We start from the raw sequence: 26622 nt of genomic DNA on the forward strand, positions 1-26622 counted from the left end.
TTTCAGTGGCGATGACACATTCCGCGGGCGCCAGCAGTGCCACACTAACTGCTGTCATATAAACTGGGATTGAACCTTACGATAATGGAGGTAATTCCAGAAAAACGCTCCAAGCCACAATCATGTCGAAATTAAGTTAAGAACACAAAACTGGTCACGTGATTCATATTAACAGACTGACAAAAAATGGCAGCCCTATTATCACTCTTTAAATGACATCATGACTTAGTAGCCCAGCTCACATGAATTTCAGGAACTATGTCCGTTTATTATACAATTTAAATGTTACATCTCAATATATTCTTGATATGTTGTGTACGACATATTATCTCTGGACCGCGATGGAACGTGAAGCCCCTCCCGTTCCCCTTTCACACCCTCGCTCGTCCTGTTGTGTCAGTACGGTTTGAAGTTTCATTACCGGTATCACAACACAACACCAAAACATCAATCTATAATACTGACTAAATTAATCGTAGTTTATTTATTAATAATTATATCCTAGTGAGTCCTAGAGAATCATTAAGAGAAAAATTTGACTGTTACATTTCAATATATTCTTGATAATGTAATGATATTTTTTTTATGAAATCCTTTCCTCTCAGGTCTGAGTCAGTCCATTTTGAATAGGATTTTTACGTGGTAAAAAAGGTTGCTATAACATAAATGACTTTCTTAAAGATGCGATACCATGGGAATAGAGCAACCACCCTCGGGCGATTTTAGTAAAGATTTTATTGTAACGAAATTTTAATTAAAAAAATGAGGTCAGATGAGTTTTTTGCTCCCGTTCTTCTCAACTCTGAGGCTCTGAACAGTTATATGTTCGAATGGTAGATTTTGAAGTTCAATAAGTGATTTCAAACCTATTTGAAATGTAAGTTAGTATTTGATTTTGAATTTCTAGAAGACGGTGGTAGATAGAATGGCTATGACAATTACCTATCGTCCATTGTCTTATTTACTGAATGTTTGCTAAATCAATAGTAATAATGCTCTTTAGACGGGATTATTACCAAGGTGCCTAAAACAGCGCCGAGATCGCCAAGTGGAACGTTTGCAACTTTGACCAATTCCATGTCTCATTCTCTTTTTCTTAGAACAAACGTTTGTTTTGGTATGAACATTTGCGGCATCCGAAGTATTTCTTTATCATTCAAGGTCCCTAGCATATAAACGTCATATACAGATACATTAAAAAGTATTTAATTATAAGATACGTTGGAATTAGCAAGGTAAGTACGGAGCTAATGTATTTAACTAGGACAGGGGCGCGATCGGCGGGAGCGATCAACCGCGACATCGTCTGTCTCTCGCGCGCTGTGTGTTGCCGCGTGGCCGATGTCGCTGTTACTCGCGACCCACCCGCATCCCAGTCAACAGCGCACTGCAGACTGCTCCATAGTCTAAAAACTGGCCGGCCCCGCGTATATGGCTCTTCATTCACTAGTCTGTCGTGCTAATCATGTCACAATTCCACTGCCCAGCCTCCCGTCATAACTAAAAGTGTTATACCGAAAGATAGCGTGGCGCTTGAGCGATGACGTCAGCTGTCATCGCGGAACGTGCTCACTCATATTGCGATTCCATTGCCATCGGTCTGATAAGCAGTCAACCTACTTGTTTTTATGTTTTTGTGTTATGATTGTCATCACAATGAATTAATTATCTAAATTACTGTTGCCCATAACGACCAGGTAATTAAAATATTATAATCTCAAATCGTCATGCACATTAACTAATTTTCCAAATCGAATATGCGCTGTTTTTTCAACAAAAGCCTTCAAACCTCTCAATGCACAATATTTTCCATCACACGCATCTCATGCACACTAGGTGACAGCTCAAGAAAATAAAAGTAAAAATCAAATTATTAATTTTCTATAATAGCACATATTGCAAGACAAAGTTATGCCATTCACATCGCTAATCACTGACACTGATATAGTATTTTACAAAAACAAAGTACGTTTAAAAAAGCGACTTGAAAATCTAAAAAAGAATAATAAAACTTAAAAAAGATTTAATTTTATACACCTCTTCTGCAACCCTAATTAATACCTTCAATATCAATAAAGTGCTACAGTTTGTATGTGCTGTCTATTGATAGGTTTTAAGTCGGTGCCATTAAACAATGTGCTGATCGATTTGTTTGTAATACGTATGACGTTTCTCGCGTTTAGCATTTAGTGTTGTGAACGATATAGTGAACATTTTGCATGTTCTTGGTTTAACATAACATAGTCTCAGGCATAACTTTATTCCAAGTTTATTTGTAAGGCCGTTCCAGTAGCGGTCTTCCATCCCTATCTACCAAACGAAAAGTAAGAGCTATGACAAAACTAAGATATTATGACGTCACTTTCTATTTCGGCTATCTCTGTATGATCAGACATACTGATACCATCTAATTTTTTTTGTTATTTGATCGGTTGAATTCGTTTCTTCATCATTGTATTTATTATTAAATTAAGTTTCAAAAATGTATTAAAAAATCAATATTTTGAATTGAGAATATATCACCGCGACGAAGGAGGTGCTAGATATATATAAGAATATAATCATCTAAACATACAAAGCTCAGCCTTCATGAAGTTTAACGTGAACCTCGAACGATGCAACTAGGAGTTATTTGAGCTAAAACTGGAGGACTCATCCTCGACTATTCGACTCATGTGTATCGGGAAGCAGGCAGGCGGTATTGTTCACTTATGAGCAGCTCATCGGTGCACAATGGAGTGAATAACAAGCCGCGTCTCGCGCCCGCTGCACACACGCACTGACGCACGACGCGTGTGTCCGTGTGAGGTCAATGACAGTGTTCTGTTAGGTATTCACAATGATGATGGCAATGAATTATATAATTACTCAGGGATGGACTGCTATTCCATTTAATGTTGCCTGCGCTACATCGAAATCCGCAGTAATATACAGCTCTTACTTGCGCACGAACACTGTAAAGCTATTCGCCGTGAGTTTCAAGGTGCAAGCTGGGCCACCGGTCGGCGCTAATGTACTTGATGTCGCGAAACGACGAGACGTTATCACAGGCTGCGTGATGTTGCACCAGTGACAGTGGATCCCAGGTTCTACAAGGCGCCTGGCTTATAAAAATATATAGTTATACTTCTTAGGCGCAACAAATCATACATCTTTAAAACTTTTTATTCCTTGTGTTAATTTACGTTTGTAAATAAAGAACAACATAAATTATTCTGAAGAATCATGGTCTATTTGACCAACTAACATCAGGGTGTCGACTTCAGGTGTCAGTGTGCGCGCGCAGCGTAATTATTCACTTTTATAGGTTTGCCAAAGTTAACTGGCCATTAACAAGCAATTCTTTTACACGCCCGCCCTCACTTTGCTTCATAATTTTATCATCATCATTAACCTGTATTAGTCCACTGCCGGACATAAGCCTCATCCAATGTAAGCCAAAGAATTCGACCCCCAGTGGTCTCCACTCAAAAACAACTACAAGCGATTGTCTGTTCTGCGACCAATGAGATCAGCCCACTGCGACTTCTATATTCCGACCGACCGAGGCGACCTTAGCTCACCGTCGGATCACTTACTTAAATTTGTGGACTAGTAATACCGTGAGAGTCCACGGGTCCAACCTATAGTAACGTATATCTGGCAAATGCAGCATATACTAATATCACAATATATAAACAGTAGCGTAACTCAGCGGTCTCCATTAAATTTATACCTACGCCTGGCTCCGTCTCGCTAGGGTTGGTACATACAAAAAGATTGACGACGCCGTTGGCGCGGTTCAGGTTTTTTAACTCAGGCAGCGACCAGTCTCAGCACCGTACGGCGTAGCACTCAATAGTTATGTCTTCCCAAGATCGCCTAGCGGCCGTGTAAATCGTGTGTATGTGTGCGTGCGTCGATTTCGGCGCTCTAGTATGAAGTGAAAGATCTGTTCTATTACTATATTGTGCCCATAGTAACGTATATCCGGCAAATATAGCATTTACCAATATCGAGTTTTCGCATCTCACGCCTAATAACCTGTAAAAGAAAATCGAACCAACCTACCTGTCAATAGCAATATAAAGTTCCGTTACACTGGTATTTTTACATGTACTTTCATATCGTAATCCTAACTCATATTATAAATGCGTATCTAAGTATTATTTGTTTGTCACTCTTTCACGCCTAAACTACGTACGTACAAGAAACAACAAGAGTCCAAGTCCCAAGTCCCAATTGCCTATTAAAAGGCCGTTAAAAATGTCCGAGCGGCGTTGTACATACGCATAGATTAACTTATGCGGATAAAATTAAAACATTCCCATATTGTATACGCTCATTAGAAGTAGTAACACGTTTCACGCAAGACGGATGCGAACACTATGTAAGAACATTGTGTTTTTTTTTGCAATTGAAATGTAATACGAGTAATTTTGCAAAATGATTAAAGATGTACACACGTATGTTACACAGTTATGCTGTTATTTCGACAGTTTTTCACTGAACACTTTGTCATAGCGTAGCGATGTATTCAAAACGCGGTCGAAACACAACAGAGCGAAAACTCTGCCTCATAGAAGCGTAGGCAGAGTTTCGCTTCAATTTTTAAGCGTGATTGTGAGCCTAATTGATTATTGTACGTCAATGATGGTACTAGATTCCCGAAATCTTTAAGAGACGCCAAGGGAGCGCTAGACTAACCGCGGATAGAAGCTAGTACTTTACTACTACTTTAACGAAAAAAATACCAACTTGAAACAAGCGTAGATATCTTTTAAAACAAGGTAATTAAAAGTTAATTTATTGAATTTTCTTAACAACATTTTGATGTTTGTACCAAGTTAAACATAAAAGTTACGAAACTCTTGACTACACAATATAAAACAACAGTTTCCGCTGTTTGTCTGTCTGTACTTAGTTTTGCCATAAATATTGTTACAAGGAAAGGATATTTTTCTGTTGCATAAAACATATTACTATAATGCCAGTTCCTTTGTTCATTTTTATGTTACAACATAAAAAAATATAAAGCTCATGCAAGATTAATAGACGATAATACAATCGTTTATACGTTGAGGCGAGTTATGAATTAAATGTTTATAATGGACTGGGCAGGACAACAAGAAGATCTAGTAATATGATCACATCAGGGTATCCGAGGGACATGAATCGAAAAAGAGGCAGACCTACTACCAGGTGGATCGATAGTATAATTGCCTTTGACTCCTTCAAACTACTACTCTGGAACCGATAAACAGCCGACAAAATATTGTGGAAGAAAAAGGGGAAGGCCGTCGCCCAGCAATAAATTAACTAATGGATTGTTTTAGGAACTCTGGGAAATAATCATTTTAACTTTAGCGATTTAGTTTTTCAAAAAAGTTTCCTAGAGAATGTTTTTTGATGAGAATGAAAAATATAAAAAACGCAAAAATTCTGTAATTGCACTGGTCACCTTGAGGGATAAGACGTTAAGTCTCATTTGCGCCGTAATTTCACTAGATACCATAGACACAATACACAATACACAAGAGATAATATCATAGACACAATTTGTCTACAGAACATTTAGAACAGTACTTAGTAGTACATATTTATAGGTAAATCTTAAATTTCATCGTTACCTAAGTAGGTACATCTTGTAATAGTTTCTATCACAAATACGATTGTCAGTACAAGCCTTTATAAAATAAAATAAAAATATTAATTTTTTTTCCTGTTTAATTGTATGCATATTTTGACCCATTTTATGGATTTTCGTGCATATTTTAGTTATTTTACCTGCATATTTTGTATTACCCTTTTTCTTTTAGCATATAATCCGGTGTCTACTTATAACTAAGTATATTTACAATACTATGAATACATTCAAATTTAAAGTATAATTACGGTGAAGTATACCCAGAATAGGGGCAGCTATGCCCCGTTGGATAGCTAGGCTGATCTTATAACGGAAATAGCTGCGAGCACTTGGTTTTACAGTATTTTAAATATTGTTTGAAAAAACTCCTGCACAAAATTACGTGACTCACCGTAATGTAATTTTCCAACAGTCAAAATAAACAAGTAGATAGGAAATATACGTTCAAGCGAAGTTCTAACTGTTATCATTTCTTCAATTTTATTATATACTGGCTGATGCCTGCGACTTCGTCTGCGTAGATAAAGGGTTTTTAAAATAATAAGCAAGTTTGGAATAGAAGATTATCTCATGTCCTATTCCAGTCCCGGCTCCTGTTCCTAACATTTTTATGAATCATTTCGAGAAAGATTGCTATGGCAAACTAAACCTACTATTAGTATAGTTATAGCTCATAGATGTGAATTTCAATTTTCGGTTCAGTAGATGTTAAAATTTTCACAAATCAGGACGCTAAATGCTTCTTATGCGTCTATTGTATTCACAACCTGAGAGTTTCTGCGCCTTAAAACTTCCAAAGTTGACATAAAGCCGCCTAGACTTGTAATCTCTACGAAGTTATTTTTGCAGTTGGTGTATCTAGAAAACTGCACCGAAATTGCAAAATATACTAATTTCTCCTTGATTTATACACTATTTCTATTCAAAATTTTATTTGAAATGCTTCCATATGCTTTACGGCCGTTCCCAATATTCAGTCTATCTCCGGTTGTGGCCTACTTGAGATAAAAATCTTAACTCTCATTGACTTTTCTGTCCCAATAAACTTATCGACGGTAACTCACCTTATCCGTACACGCTGCCTGTCAATGGGAGGACGTATAGTTTACCAGTGATAGAAGTTTGCAATTCACGCGTCCCAATATAAGGCGAAAGGAATGACTTATCAAGTATATTGGGACAGCTTCGGATAATTGACAGCTAGTTACTGACAGTAGAAGGTAGTAATTTATCACTATCTGTAGATAGTATATTGAGAACGGCTGTTAGAGTTTCGACGATCGGTCAGTGAGTCAGTCAGTGAGTGACCAAATTAGGAAACTTTGACTAGTAAAAGTTTTTAAGCTACTGGTTCAAATTGAATATTTGAAACATACCGTGTTTGTACAATGTCTGCTTGCTTACTGAAAATTAAGGGTTCTAATTTAATCCTCAACGCAGTTATAGGGGGTCGAAAATGGCCTGAACTGCTTCGAAAAAATTCGTCTGACTGACGATCAGCAAAGTGGGTCATGCATCAATTTTGTCGATTGTACATAATTATTTTTTTAAATTAATATTATATTGTACAAAGTATTTTCATTGTAATTGGATAATCGACAGCAATCAGTCGCCGCACAAGGCACATAATATTATGATGGCACGACAGCTAACATGCGCCTCGCGTATGTACGACCGACTGCATGGTGCGTGCAGCGTGACTCAACTGAACTGTGTGTTTAATATTATGTCATTCACATCGGCCGAGCGCCCTGGCCCAGGTTATAACAATTAAAAAAAAATAGGTATTAATAGGTATACCGTGCATTGGAACTCGGAAGATAAAAATTTACTATAACCCTCCCGATATCTGCTTTTTTGCACAAATTTTATCTGAAATTTGAATGTTCATATTGTACTCAGAAAATTGTAAAAGTACAGTACACATTGCGATTCCTTGCTTTTGAAATGAAGATTCTATATGTTAAAACATTTATTTCAATTTGTAACGATTACTCAAAAACACGTATTTCCTGGAAGAAGTTTCGGGATTTCTGCACACAATTTTTTCGTTCAATGTTGTCGCTTTATCTTACTTATCATCAACAGGCGGTAGGTATGCGATGGATGAAACAACATGCTCTTTGACCATGTTCGCGTTGACGATAGACAAGACAGGGAAGGGTCCTCTTAACGAACGACTAAAAGTTTGTGACCGCTGTGAAGTGTCAGAACAGGTTACTTTTTTTCTTTTTTACGTTTGTATTTAGCACTTAATTTACAAAACAATAAATGAATGATACGGAACGCCAGGCGAGCGTTAAGCCTACCTATCTTAAAAAAGTGTTCCTGAAACTTATTTAATACATCACAAAATGCACAGAACTTAGTTTACAATAATACTACTGTAGACCTTACTTTTAATAATGGATTAACAATATTTATAATAAGACGTGGTATTTGTGCGTGTGCTTTAGTGTGAGTGCGTGTGTGTATGTGTTTGTGAATTACTTTTAATTTATACCTTCCTTTAGATTTTTATTGACACTCCTTATAAAGCAGTCTTTACTGTTATTAAAAAGTTCAGTACTGTTCAATTGTTTATTATAGTTGCATAGAGTGTGACAATGATATTTATTCACCACTTGGGTATTTACATACACTTGTACATGTCAAAAATTGTAAGCAAATTGAAATCTCTAATTACTAAGAATATTATTGTAGTTACAGTATGTATTTATTGTGTTTCGCTAAGCAGCCTCAGGTCATTCAGGTATTAATTTACAGTGTAAAAGCCTTTTTAATTAAAATGTTCAAGATTATTAATTTAAATTTATTTAAGGGCAATACTTGCAGGCAAATTGATATTTTATTATAAATGAGGACACCCATTCCCACAAAAGAGGCATTACTTTTTGCAGACGATAATAATCAGAACGCAATTTATGTTTTTGCCTTCTTTTGAAGTTGTGAATGTCACTTCTCTTTTTTTTATTGAAAACTTTTTAGCGGCGTTCAGCACTTATAATAAGCCTATTGTGTCAGTTTTAGAAATTGGTGATGATTGTGCCGGTAATGAAGATGGTGTAAGATTCGTTGAAATTATGAATGAAAGTTGATTTTTCTGAGAGATAAACTTTTAAATGTAAAATAATCTTAATAGTTCTGAAGTGCATTTTTTTTATGTAGTACAAATTGTCATTTTTGTGTGTTTTTCCTGTCTCCTGTGATGTCAGGAGTGTTGCCGAAGACTGTGTGGACTAACCTGCGATGGTGTTGAGGAACATGAGGTACTCGAAGTTGGAGATCTCGCGCCGCTGCCACTTCTGCGTCATGTTGGAGTTCCGCATGAGCTGTCGCGGCGACATCATGGACGCGCGTCTGTACACACGAACAAACAAACACTCTGTTATTTCATTGAATAGTATATCAATAATTAAACAACTATTATATTATAATAAATATTATTAATAACCACTTTTACCAAGTCCGCCAGCTACCGCTTGATACAATTCTATAAAAATTTGCAGAAAATAGAATCAAGATATTGCGCTGCATTCTGCATTAATTCAAATTTTTAATTGACACTAATTATACAAAAAAACAAAAATTTTATTGTTTATTTTTATGAAAATAAGGGACGAGACGAGCAGGACGTTCAGATGATCGTAATTGATACGCCCTGCCCATTACAATGCGGTGCCGCTCAGGATTCTTGAAAAACCCCATAAATTCTGAGCGGCACTACAACTGCGCTCGTCACCTTGAGACATAAAATCTTAAGTCTCATTTGCCCAGTAATTTCACCACCTACGGCGCCCTTCAGACCGAAACACAATAATGCTTACACATTTCTGCTTCACGGCAGAAATAGGCGCCGTTGTGGTTCCCATAATCTAGCCGGCATCTTTGACTGAATGTCGGTTTGATAGTCGGTTTTGACTGAATGAACTGCTATAGAGGCATTTTAAGGCTTGCATTTATCAAACTAGGCAAAATAAATATTTAAGTAAAATTATGTACAGGATTTATAATATCAATGGTAGCCTGGTAGGTAACAATAGTAGGTTGTGTTAAGAAAGATAATGACCAGAATTTCTTTATAATTAAATTGACTTTTAATTATAAAGAAACGTAGTAACCAATAGTAAGGTCGAGATAGAAAGTGTGAATTAGGAGAGACTTTATCTGGTTTGGAAATGGTAGAGTTATTGTAAGTACGAGCCACGGGAGCAGTGTGTTAACATTACAAAATAGACCTATTTACTATATAAATACGAGCTTAATGTTATTAGACATGAGTATAATTTAGTTAATTAATAATTTACTTAGTTAATTAGTAGAACACGATTAAAGATTAGTATGTAAAATAGTTACATGAAGTAAAGTATTGGTGTTAACTTGCTTACTACATTATAGTGCTTATACAACATCATAGCCACTCCAGCACGCAGGTCTTATCTGCTACCTTTCGAATAGTCAAGTTTATTAAACGAAACTTTAAAAGTACATTTTTTTATATAAGAGGAGGCAAACGGGCAGAGGCGTCACGTGATGGGGAGTATTGAGTCAACCGCCCATGGACATCCGCAACAACATGGGTACCCATAATTTAGCCGGCTTCTTGTGCAACGGAAGGGCAAAGGAGCCTCCCGCTAGTGTATTGGTTCGGGCAAAAATCAGCCGGTCATAATTAAATTTTTTGGCAAAACAAAGATTTCTGGGTCAGCACTTGTATAGCATAATCCAATTAAACTTCGTATATATACCTCTATATTAAAAAAACATAGTGGTCATATAGTCGTAGAATTGCAACAATATGTAACACACGCCGTTTCATTGCAGTACGGTGTTACAATAAATATTTAAGTTTATTGCACGGGCTATTTAAATTAAATAGAATGTTGAAGGTTTTCACAAAGATTATTGATCTTATGAATTATTAATTACTTACTCGAAATAGCAACAACACTGTTGTCTCTCTCTATCGTATTAATCAGCCTTGGTATCGACGCCGGCGCCAGATCGCTTGCACTGGTACATACCGTATAAGCACCTACAGCCCGTGACAACTGGATATTGTTAGTGTGAGGTCTTTGCACGCTTATATCCTAAACTGCGACATACCATAGATTATGGTCCGGTACCGGACCGCATCCGATGGTCAGCCGTACCAAATCCGCCCATGTGTTTATTACGACCGCTAGTGTTGGTCTAGGTCACCAATTGCCTTGGTGGGCGCCTCGCACCAATTGGTCCGGCGTGGTACACGGTTCGGTCCGGACAGTAATAATAATAGTTTTGTGCGATGGACAATGCGACATACCATCAAATATGGTCCAGTACCGGACCGCGTTCGATAGTTCGGCCAGACCAAGTCCGTCCATGTGTTAAGGCTATTAGCAAGAAACAAAAACGCGATCACGATTCGCCACCAGCCCCGTCTCCGCATAACTAAGGCGTCGTTTTCCTATTTTTAAGAATTTTTGAAATATTAAAATCTTCTCACACGGCTTGAAGAACCGTTTTAACTCTACAGAACCTACATTTAGTACATTTAGGATCCCTCCGCAATTCTCCATTTTCGACAGGAGCCTGCCTCAACTGCCTGCCATTTTTTTCGCGATTTGGAAAATGGACGAAATGCCTTCACTTTGTTTAGGTTCCAGGTCTCTACATTGTTTTAGCGCAAAGGGCACGAGGGCAAATACTTCGGTTAAATTAATAATATTATATAGAAACCTAATAAAAAAGATTAAAATTTTCGTTACACCGTCGTGCACGTGTGTGAGAAGGGTTAAAACTGCGACCGGAAACTAATGAAGACATATTTCCGAACAGTTAGTATGTAGGTATATAAACCTTTATTCAGACATAATAAACTCAAAAGTTATTATTCAGTGATGTAGGCATCGAGGCATTTAATATAATGCCGTCAGCGAATAATAGACGGAATAGTTTTTCTATATATATTTACGCCCTTATTCATAATGGTCTGCTAACTTTAAACAGCCGCTTAGGAGTGTTTTTTCTCATTCTGACTTAGGTCAATAGAAGAAGACAGAGTGAGAATTAGCAATGCTTTAAGTTAGCAGACTATTATGAATAAGGGGGTTAGTCAATATTCGGCCCATTACAATTTACTACTACTACCCACTAAAGCTCCTTGGCGCACTTCTCTATTAATTTTATTTCTTTTCCTTCAATTTCTAACTTTATATGCAGTGTCATTATTTGGTTTGTTTTTATAATTCTAACGTATTTATGTGCAACTCCTTGGTATATTCGCGTTCTGTTTAGGCCTTGTTATGGATAAAGTACCATTGCTTTAATTATTTTTACATAATTTTAATGTTACTTTAACTATTTTATCATACTAAATTAAATTGAAAAAAAATCTTTAATTTATTTCAGACTTAGATTTAAACTTAAGATTCTTATTTCGTTTTTTGCATCATATATATGAAGGAATGTCTGAGGAGCTTGTCTATATAGTCCACTGTATTGGAATTATTTCGGTTTGAAGTCCTACATAATTGCAAATATTTTTAAGAAAAAGATTTTCGCAGTCAAAAGCAAAGTTCGTTTTCGTCGCAATCAGAAATCTATATGTAGATATCTATTTCTGTTTTGACAGACACTTTTTTCTTCATCTTTTGTAACTAAGGTTAATGCGGTATTTAGTATTGCCATTGATGAAAACTGGGTGAATCAAGAATGGCGAGCGAAGAGAATGAATATAGGCTATGTCTTCAGGATTGTGCTGCGGACCAGACATGACTAGTGTACAGAATACGGAACAGACCTTCGGCCTTGGCCATACAATATTTATCAAAATATTTATGTTCGTTAACAGCCCGCGAGTGACGCCAGGCGTGACAGCGGCACGCCTCGTGACGTCGGCCGGGTACAACAATACGAGGAAAATGTATTCAAATTGATTTTCTTTACATGTTCCAATATTGCATTGACAAAAAATTATTAAACGGCGAAATCTAGTCAGTAAGTTTCCCGGGGGTCAAGGAGCAAGACACGAGCACAATACAGTAGGTAATAGAACAGTACTTTAACTTACGAACGCACATATACACGGGCGCTAAGTAATCTTGGGAAGACAAAACTATTGAATGCCACGCCATACGCCGCCGAGACTGATCGCTGTCCGAACTAATTATGCTGCATATGCTGCAGGTATAAACTTCAAGGAGACCGCTGAGTTACGCTACTGTTCAATTACTTGTACTGTGACACCAGCGATGCGGATGTGGTTGTGGAACACGAGCAACTGCTTCTGGAGAGCGAAAATCAAATCCGGCTGCTCAACTCAACGTGCGTGGGAATAGCACTGAACATACCGCATTATATAATACTTGATACCATGAAATAACAATTATTAGTTGCCAAAAATCAATAGTATTCAATAGTTAAAAAAAAACCGTATGTATGGATGAGGCAGTTCCACAAAACAACCCCACACCGACAAATCTTGATGACGACTCTAGTGATAGCTTGTCTTTTAAGTGACTTGAAAAAATAAATCGTTCTCGTTTCGACTTTATTTTTCAAAGTGAAAACTCAGGCATGTGGGGTACGTTTGGTACGGGGAAAAGCACTGAACTAGCGTGACCATCACGCCAAAGATAATACGTATATAACAAATGACATAGAGCCACTGACCTGCATAAATACAACCGGACAGGCTGTTGCATATGTTTGACAGATTTTTTTTTTGTGCCTATTTGAAGCGCCACTCGCGAGCGTCCAGAGAACTAATTTTGACTGATATTTTGATTATACAAATAGCTGCGAAGGAACGTCAATACTCCGAAGTATTTTTGCCTTTTGAATTAATTTCGTTCATTTTCTGTGTTATTTATACTTCAAGAATCAACGTATTAAAGTACACAATTTTAGAATATAGTAAAGGTCAGTGCATAGAGCAGACAATACGAATATATCCAATAAGTATATCCCTTAATCGTTACGCATCTGACATTTGACAGGAATTTGAAAATAAAATCAAAATTATTCGTTTCTTATCGCTGCAACTTTAGCTGTTTATATTTTTAAATAGTCCGGTAATACTAATAATGTGAGAATTGTTGTAATAATTACAGATGAAAATTTATGAAACTAGGTCATGTAGAAAAAAACATCCATATATTTAATTAAAAACAAAAAAAAATAACATGTTTTTTTATGAAAAATATGGTACGAGACAGGCTTGACGTTCAGCTGATGGTAATTGGTACGCCCTTCCCATTACAATGAAGTGTCGTTCAGGATTCTTGAAAAACCCTATAAATTTCTCAGCGGCACTACAATTGCGCTCGTCACATACACGTCGTTTACATCGAGGTCTTGAAATAGATTTATAGAAGTCCAAACTTCTAGTGATATCAACGTTTTCGCAGAGATAATGAAGATTTTGGTTCAATACGCGAATATGGATGCAATTTCTAACAAGCGTATGTTTTATGTTTTAATGTTTTAAGCCGATAGGTCATTTTGAATTTATCCAAAGTATAATTTAGCATTGAATTTCTTAGTTCTATGTGCGGCACCAACTTCAAAATTAATTAATTTTGAAGTGAAACTTTTATTACATCGTCTCAAACTTTTTCGTCTGTGTGTTACATGTCGCGTGACGTTCGGGCGGCGCCTATAGTTCTCATATTGGATGCAATTGCGTTCGGGTGGAAGAGTAGCTTGATAAAGGTTTCTTTTATTTTTTGAAAATAAAAATACCATAATATATAAATAATAATATGTAAAGCATAATATATAAATTTGATTTTTTTTTCTATGCTGATATATGTTATTTTGTGAAAAAAAGTTTCACTTGCATCATGGTTTCATAAAACCACACAATTGCTTTTTTTATTTACTTTGTTTTGTGTAAAACAATTTAACCTACCAAATATATTCAATACAAATATTCACAATGTTCAAATTACATATTTTAATGGACTAGTAAATTTCCATCAAACATTAGCAATGTCATAGACATTTCCAATTCTAAAAACTAACTTATTATTGACATTATGATGGCGCCCGCGCCGTCATGGAAAATCCATCTAATAATTATTTTGTTTACTTATCGATATAGCTGTAATTCAGGAGGTTTTCCTCTCAAGATAATTGGACATGATCCAGCTATAACGTCACTAATACTATTACATATTCTTTGCTAATGTGCGCAGTTTGAGTAATAGTTACGGCCGTTCCCAATATACTATCTACAGATATAGATAAATTACTACCTTCTACTGTACTGTTGTAATTAGGTGTCAATAATCTGATGCTGTCCCAATTTACCCGATAAGTCAATCTTATCGCCTTATATTGGGACGCGTGAATTGCAATTTCCATACGAACTTCTATCGCTGGTAAGCTATACGTCGTCCCATTGACACACAGCGTGTACGGATAAGGTGAGTTACCGTCGATAAGTTTATCAGGACAGGAAAGTCAACGATAGTTACGATTTTAATCTCAAGTAAGACATAGACTGAATATTGGGAACGGCCGTTAGTCATTAACGAAGACGTAGCAAGCTGTCGACAGTTGTTACGCTGCTCGCCGCTAGATGGCGCTAGAGATGTTGAAGAAGACTAGACGATATTATAATGGTGAATAAATAATTTGTTATAAGCTGACTATCGTGCATTTTAGTAATTCGGATATTATGAGAGATTTTTATCAATCACCATTTTTATTTTATAAAGCTCGATCCAGCAAAATAAATCACTATAAATATATTATTTTTTTCAACACACTTGTTCGTAAAATGAGCGTTATTACATCGTTGTTAGGGTCATAATCCGAACTATAACGCACACGTGCATAATATTTTTTTTTTATTTATTTATTTAAAGGCATAAAAAGGCATTTATTTTCTCAAAATTGATTCCTTTAGAATTCTTTTTGATGTCATTTCTTATACTACTAGATACTACTACCGCTTTTGTAAATCAATTCCAATTTATTTTGGAAATCAAACAGTTTCTCACGAAATATATTAAAATTTGAATTAAGCACAAACAAACATAAAGTTCCATAAAATTAAACACAAACTTAAAATAACAAAGCAAAAGGATGGTCGTTAAATATATTTCACAAAATATTCTGTTAAAGAATAACATTTACATTTTTACCTACATTACTTATCTTATATCTTTTAAAAATAAAAATAAGAAAAAACAATTTAACCAAACATCACTTGCTTTTCTTTTAGATATACTTACTAGCTGACCCAGCACACGTTGTATTGCCGATATTAAAATCGCGATACAAAAGTAACTGTAGATCATACATGGGTGAAAATTTGAAGTTGTATGTATTTTTTAATGTTGACTCATAATCAAACAAATTTAAAAAAAAATGTCAAACGAAATTAAAAAAAAAAATTGGCGTCGACCATCCTTAACATTTAGGGGGATGAAAAGTAGATGTTGTCCTGTTCTCAGACCTACCCAATATGCACTCAAAATTTCATGAGAATCGGTCAAGCCGTTTCCAAGGAGTTTAACTACAAACACCGTGACATGAGAATTTTATATATTAGATAATATTACACACTAGTGCATAATATACTTATTATAGTAAGTCTTGACGCGCGATTGAAGTAAAACTTAAGGAATAATTAACAGATACATATATATACTTTTTTTTTGCTTATCTGAAAGCTCAGACAAAATATGTTATTTTCGTTCGCCCTTGTTTGTCCCACCTATTCTAGGACATCCAGTATATAACATATTCTTAAACAGTTGAAAGACAAGAAGATTTAATTTATACCATTAATTATATACTAACCACAATGAAAGCCGTGTTATTAAGAAATAATTGAATATAAATAATAAGAAATTTAAGATTAAATTATTATTATAACACATATTAATATAACTTTGTTATTGAATATTAACAAATATGGCTGTATGGGCTCGAACCCTTCGCATGTCCAATAGACGAAGAAAAATTTACGAATGTCGTAAACGTCAGAGTGTGAACTTTTATTTATTACAAAAGTAGTCTTAAATAAACAAATACAGTCGGGGATTTTCAGAAAATATCACTGAGCAATTTGAAACAACTTTTTTAAACCATTTAATTATAATAGTTAAAAATTGTTTTAATTGACTTTTTTCTGCCGGAAGTACTAACGTTATTACCGTCAGAAAAATATTCTGAGTTACCCCGAACTCACGTCTAAAGAAGTTTTAATTCAATATATTTTTCTCATATATTTTCAATATATCATCAACATCATCATATCAGCCGGAAGACGTTCAATGCTGGACAAAGGCCTCCCCCAAAGATCTCTACGTTGATCGGTCCTGCACTGCCGTCATCCAACGTATTCCGGCGATCTTGACCAGATCATCGGTTCATCATGTGGGGGCCACTACGTCTTCCGGTACGTGGTCGCCATTCGAGGACTTTACAGACCCAACGGCCATTTGTTCGTAGATCTTTGTGCCCTGCCCACTGCCACTATAGTTTGTACTTCATAGAAATCATTTTGGTTTGAAGTTTCAGTAAATGTAACAATTTTCGTTTAATGTCCTAAATAGTTTCATTGTTTGCCTCTTACCGGGGTAAACGGATGTCTGTAATGTTGAGCGTAGCACGGCGCTACGTGCGACGGGCGAGTCGTAGCCCGTGCGTACACTTCAATCCACGTGTTATCAACACTACCTACAGAATGTTACTGTCCACTCACACCAAATAAGGAGCTGCTAAAACCTAATACAGTCGGACAACTAAAGCTCCTTTATACGTCTTTAATTTTAAAATAAAATAGCAGACAGTATGCTATGACTTTCTGAGCACAAATTTAAGAAACATAGTAGTTTCTCTGACAATGAAGGCTTAACATCGTATAGCAAATTATATAGAACAAAATAATGCATGATTGTTGGATGGTTTTGTACAGGCCATCAAAATTGTAAAATATCAATATATATAAATCCAGTGTCCTGATGTTTGTTTCCAGTGCACTCCTAAGCTAATGAATGGATTTTAATGGGGATTAATTACTTCATGGAGTGCAGTGTAGTCCAACTTGAGAGATAAGATAGGTTTTATTTCGATTTGGGGCTCTCCTTACCCGTGGGAGGCTCCTTCGGCTAGATTATGGGTACCACAACGGCGTCTATTTCTGTCGTGAAGTAGTAATGTGCAAGCATTATTGTTTCGATCTGAAGGGCGCCGTAGCTTATGAAATATGATATATTGTCTCAAGGTGACGAGCGCAAATGTAGTGCCGCTCAGAGATTTTGAGTTTTTCAAGAATCCTGAAGGGCACTGCATTGTAATGAGCAGCGCGTATCAATTACCACCACTTGAACGTCCTGCTCGTCTCGTCCCTTACTGTCATAAAAAACGCATAATTATTTTTATTTCCAATAGTTGTTTTGTATGAGAGAATTCATTGACTCACAGTGGTTTGACAGTTCTGCTGTGAAAAAATTTCATTATAACAACATCCCAGCATATTTTACGAAATAAATAGTAATGTTATAAAATATTAGTGACACATTCATATAATAACAGTATTTTATTAATTATGTACAGAACAACGTCTGCCGGGTCAGTTAGTATCATATAAAGTAGGCTAAACAATTTCGTTATTAAATGATTTAAAAGATGGGCTAGGAGGTTTTTCTCTGTTCTTATCAACCGCGCGTTTTGCAAGAAATTTCTTGCCTCGCACAGCCATTTTGTGGAATCAATTACCAGCTGTGGTTTTCCCTTTAAAGGCCGGCAACGCATCTCATGACACCTGATGTTTACCCACTTGCCCGTTTGCCCACTCTTATATATATAAAAAAGTTCTTTCTACCCATGTCAAAACCCCTTTCCGAACCGATGTAGCTTCATAATATCTAATATCTTTAAATGAGCAATTCTTGTATATATATATATATATATATTCTGAATCTCGGAAACGGCTCCAACGATTTTAATAAAATTTAGTATAGAGGTAGTTTCGGGGGCGAGAAATCGATCTAGCTAGGTTTCAATTTAAAAAAATGTAGTTTTATCCGTGTTTTAATGAGAAACAGCTACAATAACATTACAATTCAAAGGTAAATTTCGCTACTAGATACAAGACTATAATAGTTCATTGGGTGATCCGGAAAGCAGAAGACCCCGGTTCGAATCCAGATGTCCAATTAGTTTTTTTTTTGTTCAAGTTTTGTACATTCCTAAAAATCCGAGCAAGGCTCGGTCGTCCGGATACTGTTATGTTATTACACAAATAAAATTTGAAAAACAAAATTTTATGAACGATGTGGGACTCGAACCCACAACCTCCGGCGTTCCGTGCCGGTGCTCTAGCCAACCGTTCAAGTAGCGTATCGTTATAAAATCTTGTTTGCTTTGCTCAACTCTCAGGTTGTGGCTTCATAAAATTTTGTTTTTCAAATTTTATTTGTGTATTCATCCTAGAAGAGAGGGTTATCACTTAATAACACAACATAATGCTATGTTATTGTCACTCCAAATTAACGATGGACGGTCGGACCATGTACATACAAAACATTTAGTTCACGTGATCTAACTTGCTGACTAAGTGATGTGAGAGAGCTAAATGATAAGTATTATATTTAAAGCGACGATAGCGGCGATACCGCAATCTACAATTGAATTAATTACATTTTATCTATAACCTATACTAGTATACTGGTCGCTGAGGCACGTACTCATAGGAGTGACGTGGTTCCTTATCTGTTCGCTCAACAAATTGGCGGCAACGAGTTAATTGGTGTATAATTCGGGTAAACATAAGCGTTCATTCAATTTAGATAAGTAATGTATTATTAACATACTGTGAATGTTTATATTTTTATGGAACAAGCTCTTTCAACTAAATGTAGACTTCCGAATGATCTAGTTTGACGGATGGACGAATATTTGAATGGACAGATATTCGAATATGATGAAGCCGTAGTCGCTGTATAGGAATTGTTACGAGTGCAGGACGAAAAGTTTTTTAACTCTGTACTCAATAGCTCTTGCGTTTTTCCTTATTAATTTACTTTTTTTAAGGCATCTAGTATATTTTGATATTTGAGTATTTTTGTGACATGACTTGTGAAACGATAAAGCTGTAAATGTTGATTTAAAAGAGTGACAATGAGTTTCTTGGAACTTCTTCTCATTAAAGCTCAACCTTTTCCGAAGTGGTGGTAAATTAAAAAAAAGTGTCAATTTAATGATCTACACGAATAAAGTGATTTTGATTTGATTAAAGAAAGGAATTTTAAATTTAGTAAAAAGTATTTTGTAAACGTATTATTATAAAAGGCTCCTATATCTATAATGAAAATTTTTATGTGCGTCTTGAATAGTTTTGTCCAGTCTGTTATGATTGTGGAGAGTTTAGAGTGTAGTAGAAGCCAACACATTCTAATAGAAGTACTTTATTTTCATTGCTATTTCTAAATTAATACAAAAAAAATATAGTGTTATTTTATTAATTTTAAATAAACTTTTTGCATGCTAATTTAAATTAGCCGAATAGAAGACACAGCAATAAATTTAAGATCTATGATGTATACTGTATTCGACGCAATAAATGAATACATTTCATTTCATTAAAATCGGGTGCGGTAAATTATATATAAAAGTCCAGTCTTAAACAGTTCAAACTTTAAAAAAATAATTTATGCTTATTTTCCAAATAAAAATAATATCTAGATGATATGTGTATTCTGAGAGTACCGTGACTATTTTTATTTTTTTAAACAGAGTTCGTTATGAGTATCGGCTTCCAAGACCATAGTATAGCGTGAAGTATAGTATGAAGATGCTATCTATCCTTATAGTCCTCATAAATGCCATATTTGTGCTGTACAAACATTTGGGTTCGTTCATTCTACATTATAGGTCCAAGAGGATTGAGGAACCCTACAGAATGACAATGTCGTCCCTATTTTATGAATATACACAGAATAAAAAAGGAACAGGTACAGGAAAGGTACACATAATGAAAATAGGAGGCTTCGGTAACAAACTGTTATTTTGTTTCGAGTTGCGGAAAATCTGATAAAGAAAAGTGTATTTATTTTATTTATTCCAACAATTTCCTGTTGAACTAGCTTTGAGATAAACAAAACAATTTCCGTTACTATGTAAGTATAAACACCGGAATAGTCCTATTACAAAATATATTTATGAATTTTGTTATCTTTTACGGATTTAAATAAGACCATCATCATCTATATATATAAAACAAAGTCGTGTTAGTTTAGATAAAATATCGAAAAAATCACGAAAAATATTACTATATAAATAAAATATAAAAATATTTTCTGATACATTTTGTATGGATTGACATTTTGATGAAATCTTAAGAATAGAAAGAATTCAATAAGTTTTTTGTTAGTTTCACGCTACATGAGTAATAAAATACAACTGACAGTGCACGTCATGTTATTCAAGTTGACTGGGGTGTGTTTGTTTCGAGTGTGCGAGTGAATATAAGTTTATTGTGCCGATATTATCATTAACAATGTCACGACTAAGACGTCAAATTATTCCTGGCAAAGACGTAATGCAACTAGGATTCGAAACATTGCGAATGAAAGGCCTCAATAAAAGAACCGCGTTAGTGTGGATCGACGTCGTGCTATGAATCACAAGAGCAAAGCGTAGCAGACCGTAAAACGGATCGGCTGGCAATACGAAATCATCCAGTAAAACCGAGAGATCAACAACTTATAGATAATTTTCGACGCACAAGAAGAAAGTTATGAAGTACTGATTTGAATCGAGCAGCGTTTCGATACGATTGCAGTAGTTATACTGTACTGTAGTACTGCTTGCATACTAGCTTTCGCATTAGGCCGATGGACGTTGTTTGCGAGTATTCTGCGGAGAAATGCAAGAATTGTGCTGCCATTTTCTAGAAAACACTCAAAAATACAATGTTTGTTTCCAAATGACCTCATTTGGGGCAGACATCTAAGAACGAGGATTTAATCCGACATTAAAGGTAATTATTTATTTACATACTTACACACAATACAGTAGAAGAATAACATACCTACTATACTTATTCCTATGTATTGTGTATGCTAATTCTAAAACAAGTGTAGTAGATACATATAAGAGATTTCCATGTATATAGTCACTCATCACGATATCTCTGGAACCACTAGAGCTAAAGACTTGAAATTTGGTAGGAATATTCTTTTCAACGAGTAGAAGTCAGCTAAGAGTTTTCCAAAATTCCATCCGCAAGAGTTTTTTTTTATTATGTACAGAACAACGTCTGTCGGGTCAGCTAGTTAGTAATATTTCTAACTGTGCAAAAAAAATGTAGCAAAAATAATAGTTAATAATAATTTTTATTTACGTAATAGGAAATCAATAACAAAATATAATAAAACCAATACATTGTAAATACTGTAAACATTAGTTTTTTTTAAGAAGCCGAGTATGTTTTACAAACAATTCCGAAGCCAAAAAAGTACTTTATAGATTATATATTTATTTGTTTGCGTGTGTGTCCGCACAAAACTAAAAAAACTATTGAATACGTTTAATTTAACTGTTATGTGTGAATAGTAAAAAGAGGTTAGGACAACATAAGGGCTACATATCACGCTAGGTACATGGGGCACACTATGACTAAAAGTTTTGCACTACTAGCTAATCGAAACTATTTGAACTTCGAATGTTATATTTTTGAAACGTTGCAACCTTATTAGTAATAAAAAAACAATTGGCGGGACACAATCATTTGATGTGAGGTTTCACTTTTACCAATTCCGCAGAGGCAGTGATAGCGTTCAATTAGCACGTAGAAAACATGCCTTCAGATCTGTGGTTCTACTGTTTTAAAAAAGTTTTGATCACATGAAGAAATGTTTAAAATGTAAAGGAGAGTATTTTGAAAAGCAATAAACATAATATTTTGGTAATAAATTGTTGTTTTTTTTTCAAGTTACGCAAAACTTTTAGTGTGAATTACGTATCAGGCATACTATCCTTGTTGCTTTAGCGAATAATAAACAATATTATTACAGTTGTATTACAGTCATCTGTCGTATTTGAAACGTCTATAAATTGGCCAATTGACAGGAAAAACACAACTGCTTTTATTTGCAGTGACATTTATTGATTTTAGAATAATGCTGTGGATATATTAACTGGTTTGTTATTTTTTTTTTATTATTTACTATAATGACTTAAGCTTTGATCTCGTTCACCATGATGTAATAAATTGTCGCCAGCGCGTCGACAGATTGCAAAGACATCTGGTCTCTTCCTTAAAACCTGCAATACAATCTCTTCTCGCAACTCCCATTATATATTCTGTATCGCAACTAGGAAATCGTTGAATACCTGTCGCATGTACTATTAAAATTAATTGCAATTATCATAGTTGCGCCTTGACATACCTAATAGTATATTAATGATATTATAAAGTTGCGTATGTGTTTGTGTACTTACTTATGTACCTACGCATGCACGTAGTTATACTTATTTGGCGTAACAAATTAAAAAAAAAATTCTTATGTTTGTAGAAGGAACAACATTGTGATAAAGTATTATTCGAACGATTTCGAAGGCGAGAAGAACGTTTCGCAGAAGTTTGCTCTGAAGAAATAACCCCTTATGTTGTACGCTCAGTTATGTTTTGGGCATCGATTAATGTATTGGAGTGAGTCTTCATAGAAAACGGCACTTTGAAAGCACATCGCTACATATCAGAAGTCCTTATTCCTTCGTACAACCCGCATTAACGGTTATTGGAGAAAATTTGGACAATAACGCTCGCGCTCACCGTTCTGGCGATGTGGACGCGTACATTCAAGAGGTAGGGATTCGTCATTTGGATTGGCCAGCGCGGAGTCCCGACCAGAACCCTATTTGGGAGAATTGGGATGTTCTAAAACGAACAGTCAGATCGGTGCAGCCCGCTCCGCAAAACATCAGAGAACTGATTAATGGATTTGGTTCGAAGTGGGAGCTTATTGCACAAGAATCAATTAAGAATAGCATCGATAGCATGCCCGAAAGAAGAACAAGCTATCATTTTAGCAAAAGCATTCGATATTAAACTTTTTATTTTTATGTTAAAAAAAACTTGAGTTCTTAGCCTGCTTTTTTATTTCATGAACTAATACGCAACAAGCGGTTTAGACACTGGGATCATTTTTCATTAATTCCATCGAAATGTAATGACGGTATTGACAGGAACTACGTTTTCCTTATTTATTTAAAGTATTATGATGTTACAAGCTACTTATAATTATGAAATAATTTGAAGATACAAGTGAAACAGGCTATTTATCAAGGTGCCCGTTTTTTTTTAAAGATATACTTCTTTAGGCGCGTTATGAAAAAATATGAGAGTGAAATTTAAAGATGCGCGCGCGTCACTGTAACATTAGTAAGTCGTTATTTTTTGTTTGGTTTCTTCTTCCATTACTAGGACACGCAATGGGTTCAAGCCTAAGCCAAGCAAGACGTATTCATTATTTAATAATTAGTTGTCAAAGCCATCTTTGCAAGATTTTTACAAAAATTGTTCTTTCTAAAAACGTAGAATAGCACGAGGAATAAGTCATTTCAATTAATTTTTGCTTCGTTAGGCCAAAGAAGTATAACTTCTTGCGTGCATACATAAGTACACACACACTTATTTTGCAAAAGAGTGTATATGTATCCATTTAAACGCCACGTCTACAAAATTAAAAAAAAAATGTCTGTAAATAAAAAATTAAAAAAAAAAGGTCCTTCCGAAAGGTTATACATTATTATACATAATTAGCAAACTCACCAAAAAGAGGTATGTGTGTATGCGTGTGTTTGCGGGTGTGTGTGCGTATGTGTGTTTGCGCTTGTGTGTGTGGTTATTAATTTGTTACGACTTTATTATATTATGTGCTATTATAGATTAACATGTCTCTAATATTTTATTATTATGTCACACATCATATGCTAATATTAATAATCTCGTAATACTGTTATAAATAACACACAAGTACGGTGATATAAAACAGATCAGCTTTTATCCCTCGATAACACTCGAATATGTTGCAGATGTAGCTCGTAGTCGACGTCATCAATAATATATATACAAAAGGGGCATGTTACATTGTCAATATTATATAATTATTAATTATTACGATATTATAATAAGTATTGAAAATATAATCGCACTATATTTTCACATTCAGTGGGAGGCTTCTTTGCACCGGATGCAGATTAGATTATGGGTACCACAACGGCGCCTATTTCTGCCGTGAAGCAGCATTACTGTGTTTCGGTATAGAGGGGCGCCATAGCTAAGGAAATTACTGGGCAAATGAGACTTAACATCTTATGTCTCAAGGTGACGAGCCCAGTTGTGGTGCCTATCAGAATTTTTGGGTTTTTCAATAATCCTCAGCGGCACTGCATTGTAATGGGCAGGGCGTATCAATTACCATCACCTGCATGTCCTGCACAAAAAAAATTTACTATTTGACTAGATTGTAATTGAAATGATTTGTAAATGTTGATTTAAAAGAGTGGTGTTTTCCGAAGTGGTAGTAAAATATGTATAAAGGAAAGAAAACTTTTGACATTAATAAGTGTCATTTCCTTTATCTAGGTACATGAATAAAGTGAATTTTTTTTAAATAATAAATTTTAATAGTTATATATATATATATATATAACTATTATAATACTCAAGCACATCTCACCTATATATATATATAGGTGAGATGTGCTTGAGTTGTGAGGAGGCGAGAGGCGACAGCGAGTCGTGGCGGAAGGACACCGATTCCAAGAATGACAATAATCGTAACTAGAATTAGATTAATTAATTAGATTGTATAAAAATACGCAATTATTTTATATTTTTTAGTGAATATTATATCTATTGTTTTTGAAGTCGATTGTTTTTTTGTTAAATTTTTTTTTTAAGCGTGACGCTTATTTTTTCATTCGGTATTTCGCTCGCAGCCACCATGGAAGATAATGAATAGCGCCTTATCGTTGATTTTAACAAAATTAAAAAGACGTCCTCAAAGAGTTAATTCTTCTTTTGGGAATGTGATAATGGAACAGAAAAGATAAAAATTTACTGAATACTATTAAGAAGAACGAAGACATGTTAATGCAAATTTATACGAATATAATAAAACTAAATGAGACGATAATAATATATATATATAACTACTATTATTGTGCGTGGTTCATTTCTAATTTATTCAAATTATTTTAAACGAAACATTAATTCGTTCTAGCAAATTCAGCACTTGGTGATTCAAATTCAAATATTTTTATTCAAAACAGGATATAGTATGACTTATTGAAAGTCAAAAACTACCACCCATTCGAAAAAGTTCGCCTCAGACCGGAGAAGAACGTACGCGAGAAACTCAGCGGTCTTCTTTTTTTTCATAAAAATATGATAACAATGTAATATATTGAAACAAAATTCATAATTTAATAGCCTAATAATAATTAATATGGGCGGTCGCTCCATTCCCAATATGTGGTATCAAGTATTAAGAAAGTCATTTATGATATGGTTATCTTTACCACACAAACGTTTTTTAAATTTCGTAGTCTTTTAAATTTCGTAATAAATTTGTTTTGAACATAATCTGGGATCTTGTTGTTAAAGTATATATACATTGCCCCATAAAAGGCTTATTACTTACTCGACTTAGCCGAGTAGTAGGCATTATAAGTTTATGTGTGTTCCTGGTGTTAACATTATGGTTATGACAATTTCTAGTAAATTCACTTATGTGCCTATGTACATACATAACATTATCAAGAATATATTGAGAAGCAACAGTTAAGATGTTAATTTCTTTAAATTTGGCCCTCAACGATTGTTAAGGATATTATTGAAACGGTAATAAGCCCATCTCAACACTTCTGATTTGAGGAAACTAGGCGTGTGATATTATTATTTACATATCAGTACAATATTCTAATTTTCATTAAAAAGGGCGCAAAAAAAGAATGCTGGGAGATTTAGGGGCCATTTTTAT

The 26622-nt window shown here is 35.0% G+C and overlaps 2 protein-coding genes across 2 annotated transcripts in view; one reads left to right on the forward strand and one right to left on the reverse strand.

Annotated features, from left to right (window-relative positions):
• LOC126970780 (neurobeachin) overlaps positions 1-26622 on the reverse strand; it is a 421762-nt gene that overhangs the window by 30095 nt on the left and 365045 nt on the right. Inside the window, exon 41 of the mRNA XM_050816853.1 lies at positions 8871-8986. Within this exon, the coding sequence (XP_050672810.1) occupies positions 8871-8986 (116 nt within the window). The remainder of the gene's footprint in view (positions 1-8870; positions 8987-26622) is intronic.
• LOC126970827 (facilitated trehalose transporter Tret1-2 homolog) overlaps positions 1-26622 on the forward strand; it is a 73710-nt gene that overhangs the window by 4484 nt on the left and 42604 nt on the right. The gene's annotated exons all lie outside the window — the stretch shown is intronic.

The sequence above is a fragment of the Leptidea sinapis genome, chromosome 22, assembly GCF_905404315.1.
Source record: "Leptidea sinapis chromosome 22, ilLepSina1.1, whole genome shotgun sequence".
Taxonomy (NCBI): domain Eukaryota; kingdom Metazoa; phylum Arthropoda; class Insecta; order Lepidoptera; family Pieridae; genus Leptidea; species Leptidea sinapis.